The 9,352-nt window shown below is 37.1% G+C and overlaps 4 protein-coding genes across 4 annotated transcripts; 3 read left to right on the top strand and 1 right to left on the bottom strand.

Annotated features, from left to right (window-relative positions):
• Positions 1–13: 13 nt before the first annotated feature.
• On the top strand, positions 14–495 carry PHYBLDRAFT_144174 (hypothetical protein; the record flags this gene model as incomplete). Its single annotated transcript, XM_018431156.1, has 2 exons — positions 14–355; positions 409–495. 2 exons carry the CDS (start codon positions 14–16, stop codon positions 493–495), a joined length of 429 nt encoding a protein of 142 aa, XP_018292855.1.
• A 338-nt stretch (positions 496–833) lies between these two features.
• Positions 834–1,195, top strand: PHYBLDRAFT_167159 (hypothetical protein; the record flags this gene model as incomplete). The annotated part of the gene is made up of 2 exons (XM_018435575.1): positions 834–989; positions 1,049–1,195. 2 exons carry the CDS (start codon positions 834–836, stop codon positions 1,193–1,195), a joined length of 303 nt encoding a protein of 100 aa, XP_018292854.1.
• Positions 1,196–1,397: 202 nt separating this feature from the next.
• On the bottom strand, positions 1,398–2,772 carry PHYBLDRAFT_167158 (hypothetical protein; the record flags this gene model as incomplete). The annotated part of the gene is made up of 3 exons (XM_018435574.1): positions 1,398–2,068; positions 2,121–2,458; positions 2,567–2,772. The coding sequence occupies 3 exons, from the start codon at positions 2,770–2,772 to the stop codon at positions 1,398–1,400; spliced, it is 1,215 nt and encodes a 404-aa protein (XP_018292853.1).
• A 2,616-nt stretch (positions 2,773–5,388) lies between these two features.
• PHYBLDRAFT_61139 (hypothetical protein) lies at positions 5,389–7,917 on the top strand (the record flags this gene model as incomplete). The annotated part of the gene is made up of 7 exons (XM_018440757.1): positions 5,389–5,574; positions 5,645–5,753; positions 5,795–5,938; positions 6,740–6,797; positions 6,866–7,273; positions 7,319–7,367; positions 7,867–7,917. The coding sequence occupies 7 exons, from the start codon at positions 5,389–5,391 to the stop codon at positions 7,915–7,917; spliced, it is 1,005 nt and encodes a 334-aa protein (XP_018292852.1).
• Positions 7,918–9,352: the final 1,435 nt, after the last annotated feature.

Raw genomic sequence — 9,352 nt, 5'->3', positions numbered from 1 at the left:
GTTTGTATAGAAAATGGCTCCCATTACTCCTAGAATCCCTAGATATAATGCTAGAAATAGCCTTACCCAGGTCGCAGTTGGTCGTGTTGAGCAACATCTTGTTGTACCTGCTGTTACCCAAGAACAGTGCATGACAGAAATGTCAACTCGCCTTGATAACATGGGCGCCATGCTTGGATCCCTGTACAATAGATTTGGTCAATTTATTGACGTTCAAAGAAGAAACACCAAGACAGTTGGTGCAATTGCTATGTCTTTGGCATCCACAAGTAGACAAGTTTTCTCTGCAGTTGCCCCATCTGCTGCCCCATCTTTCGACCAAATGTCTGAAGAAGAGACAAAAGTTGCAGTTTTGGTAAATATGTTAAATCTTATAGAGTGAATAATAATCTAACATGTAGTATCTAGGCCTTAATCAGAGAGAAGATCTGGAAAAAGACCTTCAGATCTAATAATCCTACTGAGATTGCCAAGAATGAAGCAAGACAAAAATAGAATATAGATGAGTGGGTTGACCATCCTGATAATGTTGCTGTTGTTGTATACTTGCGGGAGTATATTCATGCCCAACCCCAAGCTGTCAGCGTTTGGCCTGGCATGATAGTATCTATAGTAAAAAGTAACTATAGGTACTGCCGTTGTAAAGCACATACGTTGCCTGAGCAGCACGTAAACAACAACCACAGGGCAAGAATTGCCAGCCGGATTAAAGAGGTTATTACAAAACATGTTATTCATTTAAGATATTTTGTACTCATCTTACTATTTTTTCTTAGATCCATACTTGCTGCCAGGATATATACACTAGGTACTGAAGGGTGGTAGACAAGGAGATGGGTCTCACAGTGGAAGAAGATTCCGAGATGGCTTTTTTTGGTGCTATCCAAAAAGGGGCTATGTTGGACAGCGAGTCTGACACAGAGGAACTTTTTCCTGGATTCCCAGTGCATGTGTTGAAAGTTGCCCATCCCAGCTGGAGAAGCAATGAAGTAAGTTATTTCTTGTGATGTGATCACGGTAAAGTAGAATATTAATAAAATAAATATAGTTCAACAAGTTTCTGGGCTTGATTGATGAAAGTATGCATTCCGATCATAAAGCAAAAGGGAATGCAAAGCCAAGAATGCCCAGGTTTTTGAGAGGGAAAAAAAATGTTGCTGTACCATGTCGACTGATTTCGTCACTGTCTCCCTGAGCGATTAAACAATAATTTTTTTTGATTCACACACACGCGCATCCTTTATACTTGATTTATACACAACAAGACTGAAAGTAAAAACGATAATAAATAGAAATAAGAAAAGGGATAAATATATTGATAAACAAAGTAAAATAAAATGAAATAAATAAAGTAATAAAATATATAAAATAAAGAAATATATAAAAAGAAAAGACAATTAAGCATAATTTTTTTGTGGCAAAGGAATTGCAATCTTTCTATTGACATTTCGTCTGGTTTTGTAGTCAATGATTGCTACTGGCAGAAGTGTACGATGGATGGGCAGTATACTTTGAAAGTCTAATTTATAGAAGTTGTCATGGTAGATTTCAATATCTTCGGGTTGTCTATGCATATCTGATGTTGTTTTAAACCATCTGACAAAATCAAAAGTATGCTGGTTGTTGTAGCTAGCTGATAAGAGAGTGGTTGTTGATGGAGAGAAGGTGTGTACTAAGATGTATTGAATTTCACCAACATAACCATAACGTGCATTTGTTCTATTTTCTTGAAACAAAGCTTGGATATACGAACCATGTCCATTGCCATTGCATCCTTTGTATACTTGCCTGAGAATCTCAATTGACTTGAGCACCTCAATTCTGTCATTCACAAAAGCTGGGCTGGTCATTGCTTTTTTGCAACATGAAATATTATAGTCATTGTAGACAACTTGGTAGTATTCTACAAGACAGTTGTACTCATGCTCTGGCATTACTGATATAGATTTAACTACCAAAGGAAAAGTTGCCGGTGGTAGGGGCTCGTTTCCTTTAACCATTCTTGATTCATCTTGTGTTATAGCCACAAATTCGGTAAGAGAAAAAGAAAAGAACAAATGTTGTTGAGCTAATGTTGATGTTGTAGATGTTATTGCTGTTTCTGGTGTTTTAGCTTTTACGATTTTTTTTGAAAATATCAAGATAACTGTGAATATCTGCAATGCCCATAACGTGATCAACAACATCTGCTTTGTATGTCTCTTCCACAAATCTTCTCATATATGTCAGCTCAAATCCACTCTTACAATTTGTCTGGATATTCTTTAAGATACTGTTGTACCTCTCAAAACTAAATAACCAGTAGCTATACACGGGACCAAAGTCTACGATGGTTTGCCAAAGATGAAGATGCAAATGCATATTAGGTGAGAGAAGATCGAGTTTGTATAAACTCTTGCACTTGTGACAGAATTGTTGTAGATGCGTGTGTGCTGATTCGATGTCTTCTTTGCAAATACTAGGCATTACCAGGATTCAGTAGGCCTTCACAAAGAGCATCCAGTTGTCAAATTTCTTTTTTGGTGATACACCCTTGAGTACAACAGGAGAGTATACCAAGCATCACGACTTCCACTCGTCAGCCTTCATGTAAGGAAATCCCTTGCCAATCTTGTTTCGCAACATTGTGTAATCTGGAGGCAGCACAATTTTCTTGACAGATTTTTGCATGGCAGCGAGTTTCTTGTCAGCGATTATTTCATCTGCAACCCATCTATCCATCATTCTCTTGGCAGTTCCGAGAAACAGATTATGCATAGGGTCAATGATCATGCAGCAGACAATGTCAAAGTACTGGAGACGATGCAGTTCGGACCAGCAAACACCATTTTCAACTTCAAGACACTGTCTCTCAGATGATTTGGTTGCATTTCTCCAGACCTCTGCATCCTTACAATTATCATTCTAAGTGCGAAGGAGCCACTTAGAGAAACCAAATCCAGAATAATCGACAGAGCTTGTTCCATTTAACTGGGTGAATTTACGGTTGCATTTATGACATGCATTGGTGCTGGTGTGAGATGTGAACCCACATACTTTTCTTGCGGCAGGGATATCACATGCGGCCATGAAAAAAGCAGCATGGATGGGGATACCTTCTGGGTGTTGGTGAGTTCTGATTTTCATCCCTTTGTACAACAACTCCAGTTCATCGACAAGAGGCTTCAGATAGTTATTAATGTCTGATTTACTTGCTTCTTTAGGTCCTGGCATTAATCCAACAAGGATGATATTTTTCTTCTTAAAACGCATGTTACAAGGAAGATTGTTTATGGCAAGATAAATTGCTCCACATGAATATGTTACCCCATCGAATGGTTGGAACCAATCGATATTGAGAGTAAACATTATAGAGTAGTCATCATTTACAAAAGGGACACCATTGACATCCAACAAGCTGTTCCACATAGTGCCGTCGTATATGTCAAACATCATTCCATCTACTTTTGGACCACGATTCCAAGAGTTGATAGCACTTTCAAAGCCAGGGCGACGAAAAAACATTTTCAATGACAATACAATCTAATGGTATACATATGCCTTTTTTGGAATTCTTGATTTGGATCCACTTTTGAATAAGGGTGTTTTACACAATAGGTTACTACCAAAAACAGGAGACGTGCAATATACTGGGACAGATTCATCATTACTGTAGATTGTATGACATTCATCACAAGCAGTATACTTCTTAATCCCTTTTGTTAATGTGCTTAATCCTGAAAGTTGCTTGAGCCCAGAAATGCTCAATGGAAGATGGAATGAATCTTTGAACAATTCGAGAATCTTGTTGACAATAGAAATCAAAATCACTGCACCTTCATCGACAACATATAAGGATACAAATAAGGCAATAGCAATTACAATGAAACGGTGGATCAAACCCAATTCCGAGATGGACTTGAAAGAAAAATCTTTTTTTTTAAAAAAAGAAAAGAACAATTAATTAATTTTCTTTTTATTTCTCAGGGACGGCATTACTTAAAATTTACTATAAAAACCTTTATTATCACTTATATTATCATCACTCTCATCTTCTTCGTTGTCAAAATCGTTGCTTGCTGCATACTCATTGCCTTCAACACCAAATATAGCATCAGATTCAGAAAGAGGTAAGTCTCTTATCTGAGCAGGCATTTCCACCTCTTCCGCGCTGTCATTCAATTCTATCAATATGGGAATATTAGACAAAAGCAATCATAAAGAATAAAAAAAGTTTTCATTTTACCAAAAACATAATCCATGTCATATTCATTACTTTCGTCTTCAAAATGAATTTCATTATGGCTGACAGCCTCAGGTGTTTCTTCGACTACATCACTCTCTGTATTTCAATTAATAAATTGTATCAATTATTATCAAGGGGTGAGGATTTCTAAAGATTTCTCTGGACGTTCATTTTTAATGACCGATGCTGGAATAATGGCCAATATCTTAGGTTCCCACCCGAAATAATTATTTCTTTTCAATGAAGGTCACCACGATTATTTTTTTTCCATAAGTTATATGCAGCCTAATAAAACTTTATTAAAAATTCGGTTTTTTTACACACATCTAAAAAATTATCATTATATTTTTATATATGTTCTTTAACATATTGATGAAGAAGCAGGTTTCTTTTATTAAGTATGTTGTAAATGAGTATTGACTACTGCTGTAATTGAGAATAAGTCTGAAGGAAATAATATAAGGCCTCAGCTATTCCAGTCAAAGGTGTCTACCGATTACTTTATTATTTAACACACAGGTTTAGCATGCGTGATAGTGATTATATTTCATATGATGATATCACCATAATATGGGATACATCAGTGGATTATTATAAGCATAATTATAACTCATAAACACATTTACTTTCGATGTTAATACTTCATTGGGACTACACACATTTATATAATTAATTATACATTAATTATCCCAAGATCACGTTGCTCTGATTAAGGCTCAGATAGGATCGATTACCTGACCCCAGTCATATAATTTTCCCAATCCAAAACAATATAAATAGCAGTAGTAGTTCAGTGTAGGAACCTGGTCAAACTTTGATACAAAATCTTTCTCAATAAACAAAACCTACACAAGTTCTCACGAATCTTCGTTCCTAATTTCAAATCTTCAATTCTTCCTCTTAAAAACTTCTTCAACTTCAACCACCACAACAAAGTACTTGTCTTGTTTCTCATATATAAGTGCAGCAATATCTTAATGTCGGAATTTCTCTTAGTCACCTATTACTAAGCATAATAAATTACAATGAATTTTCTGGCAACATTAATATAAGTAGCATGTAAAAGTGCTATCTTTTCATCTTCCCAGATCTTTTAATATCTACTCAAAATAAATCCAAACGCTCCTAGCTATTCCGCCGCAACTTCTGATGTGAATGTTAGAATGATGGAGGCCCAGGTGTCTACTTCTCGCAAAGCTGAAGTTAACAGACCAGAGAACACAAAGAGAAGCTATGCTCCTAAGCAAAAAGAGTATAAAGATTGGTGTGATGAAGCTTTCTCGAGCATTTCCCTCAAAAATTGCTACACTGTATATGGAGATAAGCTCCATTTGTTTCTTAAAGACTGTGTAAGTTTTTTGCTGTTGTTTGGAGATATATTTTGTAAGTAATTGAATTAATTATCTTTTCTTCTGTTAGGTTGTCAACCGAACCCACAGAAGAGACACTGGAAAAACCATCAAGTATGGAACTGCAATGGCCTATCTTGCTGCTATTGTGGATATGTACCAGAAGCAAGTTAAAGTCGGTGTGAACAACCACCCTCACCCTCGCAAGGCTTGTATCCAGCTGTTGGACAACATGAAGTTCACAATGAGCGTGCCCATCGTGCTGAAAACCAGGACCGTGGCCTTGGAACTCTGGTGGATGGATACACCACAGAGAATGAGATTGCTAGCATTGTTAGCTATTATTTCTTGAGATCAAGCGGAGGTGACCTGAGAAATGCGGTGTCTTTTCTCCTGTCGCATTTTTGTATGCTCCGTGGCGAATCCGCAAGAAAAGCCGAATTCGCCGACCTTCAGACAGTCATGTTGGATCGTGAAGGACCTTCCGAATGCCCTGCCTTTGTCTTGGTCTTGAAGCAGGGAAAGACGAACCAGTTCGGACGAATTGAGCTTGCAGCCTGCTTGAGAAATTCCAAGGTTGAGATTTGTCCATTCATGGCACTCGGATGCTATTTCTTCTGGAGATGGCATATTGATGGTGAGCAGTTTCCATCTTTTGAAACATCCGAGGAATGGTTCAACCATAAGTTGCTACGATCTGGGCAGGAACCAACCAGGGAAATGCCTTACTCCACTCATCTCGAAGCAATCAACAGGGCATTCAAGGCCTGTGGAATCGTTTCCACAGCAAAGACCCATGCTGCCTGTGGATCATCAGCAAGAATGGCTGACATGAGTGGTGCCGACAAGTTGGATATCAGAAGGCAGGGTCGCTGGAATAGCAGCACAATGAATGGTGCATACCTCACCAATCTTCCGAGAGGTGCGATGCATACTATGGCTGGATTTCCGTCAGCTGAGGGGCAGTTCTACTTGCCAAGAGCCCAAGTGAAACCAGCCAAGTTGCTCCAGTGCAAGGTTTTCCCAATGGTAGACTTTTGGTACGACAGGATTTCGTCAGGAGCATGCCAGCAAACCGCAGCTGCACATGGGTTTCTGGAGCTTCTGAAGCAATTAAGAATCACTTTTCTACAGGATTCTGTGTTAATGATGAGCAAAACTCCAGGGCACCCATTGTGGCAGCATGGTGTATTCCATGATCCCAAATACATCGAGTTCAAGAGGTAAAAAAAACTAATATATAATACAGTGAAAAAAATAGTTCTAATATATTTACATGTCAATGTTTTAGATCAGTCAAGGCTTTTGTGGAGACAGATGTCGAGCCTACTGACATCCTTTTGCAGAGAGCACTTCCTCTGATGGCCAGAAAGTTGGCTGACATGCAGAATGCGGACAGCGGGTTTCGCAGAGAAGTTCTGCGGGAGTTTGGTGTTCTTCACCAGAAGATTGACGACTTGGTATCTGGGAGAATCCCTCTTTGGTCCCTTCAAGAAGATGGAGGGGAAAGAGGTGAAGCTAGATCAACAGAGGTCCAAGCATTTCCAGTCCCAGCCAACAACTCTGGACCAATTTCCCAGCTGTCAGACATACCTGTTCGGTATAGAATGAGCAGAGATGTGCAGACGGTGCCTGACTTGTGGAGAGAATGGCATGTGGGACTCTCTGGCTGTGTCTCCATACACGAGATGGAGACGAGGTATGGCGTTGCTTGAAGAAACAATGATCGACAGTTCTTCAATAGACGTAAAAGAATTGTCAATCGTATTAAGAAATATATGGTTGACAATTCCGTAAGTGAAGAAACAGCAGTCGAACTTGCAGAAGAAAACCGAAGAAGAAGACGAAGAACTCTGGACTTTTTGTCTAAAAATTCAAGCCAAATCTTTCAATGATTGTAAAAAAAAAAAAATATATATCTTGTTTCTTTTTATGATATTCAGTTAATGCTGCTATTAAGTAATTTAATAGCTTCCCATTATTTTCTGGTACCATCCTTGCTATATTCTACTTTATTAGATCAAACAGCTATATGTAATTAAACATATACTTAAAGAATAATACTTTATCCAATTCAATATCAGCTTTTTGATAAATATAAGAGAAATATAGATACTTTTAAAGCTTCTACTCACGTTCATATATATATATATATTTATAAGAATTTGAAAGAATCTCTTGTATGTAAAGAAATATTTTGTTTTGATCACTTTTTTGTAATGAGCAGCATATTTTTTTGGTGAAAATTACCTATAAAATTTGGTGTTCTAATGATTTTTTATTTTAAACAAGTCACTGGTTGGCTCGTTGTCTGAGTCTGTAACCCCACTAAAAACTCTGTGATAACTCCTTATTATCATATTAAAAATAAAAATAAAAATAAAAATAAAAATATAATTGTTTTTCCTACGTCTGTTGGTTTGCCCTCTGATTGCAATTTGTTCATCTCTTTCATGATGTTTAAGCGTTTGAGCAGATACGGTCACTATGGCGGGATGAATGGCAGTTGGGCCGAAAGTAGGCACATAACTGCCATTTTTTTGGTCAAAACCCAATAAAATCTCCGCCGTTTGTTGTAAGATGGTAATGTCATTTGTAGCAATTTAAAAAAGTAGCATGAAAACACTTTTTTTGTTGCTGTACAATATTTTCAATACTGTAAAAAATGTTTGTAAGTTGTAATGACCACTTTGAGTATTGAAATATATGTTTTATTGAATATCAAAGATGTCAACAATTATTAAGATTAATAATTTTTGGAATGTGTGAACGAAATGGTAACATAACTGCCATTTTTTTATTTTTTAAACTACGTTCTTTTTTTTTTAGATATTCTTTTTATCTTGATGAATTGGCAATTTGATTTTATTTAAATTGCGTAATGACGTATAGAGCATATAGGGAATGAAGAGAAAAGCATAAGGTGTATAGAGAATAGAAAAAAAACCGGAGTATATAAAGAAGAAAAGAAAGATGGGGCATATAGAGATTAAAAAAAACATAAGAAATAGAGAAAATTAAAAAAAGAATATAAGATACAAGGATGATATAAAAAATATAAAAGATATAAGGATATAGAGCATATAGAAAAATAAGATAAAAATAAAAAGGATTACAGAATGGAAAGATTGCCTTTAGTAATGCGCATGTTGTTGTTAAAGATATAATAGGGCGCGATTACATAAAACTGGTTTCCATTCGGTGGGTATTGGACCAGACCAACTTGATAACAAATGTCATTTACACTTATAACTGCATAAGTCGGTTGCGTTTGGTGGCCTAGTGTATGGGTGCTTTGTGACCGTTGTTTGACGATAGGTACTGATGAGTCATGACCAGCCGCGTCATGTTCCTTCATGACCTCCACGAAAGCAAGAAAGTGTGGGAAGCCATAGAAATCTACATGCTGAAAGTAGAACTGTACTGTACCGACGAGCCAGCTGTGAACAATTACATTACGGTTGCTAAAATAAATAAATAAATAGAATGTAAGCAACTTTTGATTGTATATCGAAAAATATTATACTTACTTTCTATAGGGGCAAGTAAACATCACGTAATGGTTGCCACGGCTGGTCTCGTTTTTCTTTCTTTGGTACATGCATGAGGAATATACAGTTGAGTCCATCCACAGATGTGCAGCTACAACAACAACAGAGTCACCAAACTCGTGACCAGTCAAGCCTGTTGTTCTCCGGTAGTATTTCAATAAAGCTTCCTTCACACTAGGGCCGCCTACACCTTCCACCAAATCATCGTTCAAATTAACAAACTGATG

The sequence above is a fragment of the Phycomyces blakesleeanus genome, assembly GCF_001638985.1.
Source record: "Phycomyces blakesleeanus NRRL 1555(-) unplaced genomic scaffold PHYBLscaffold_8, whole genome shotgun sequence".
NCBI classification, from domain to species: domain Eukaryota; kingdom Fungi; phylum Mucoromycota; class Mucoromycetes; order Mucorales; family Phycomycetaceae; genus Phycomyces; species Phycomyces blakesleeanus.
The sequence above is the reverse complement of the archived record's forward strand: the minus strand, read 5'-3'. Positions and strand labels throughout refer to the sequence as shown.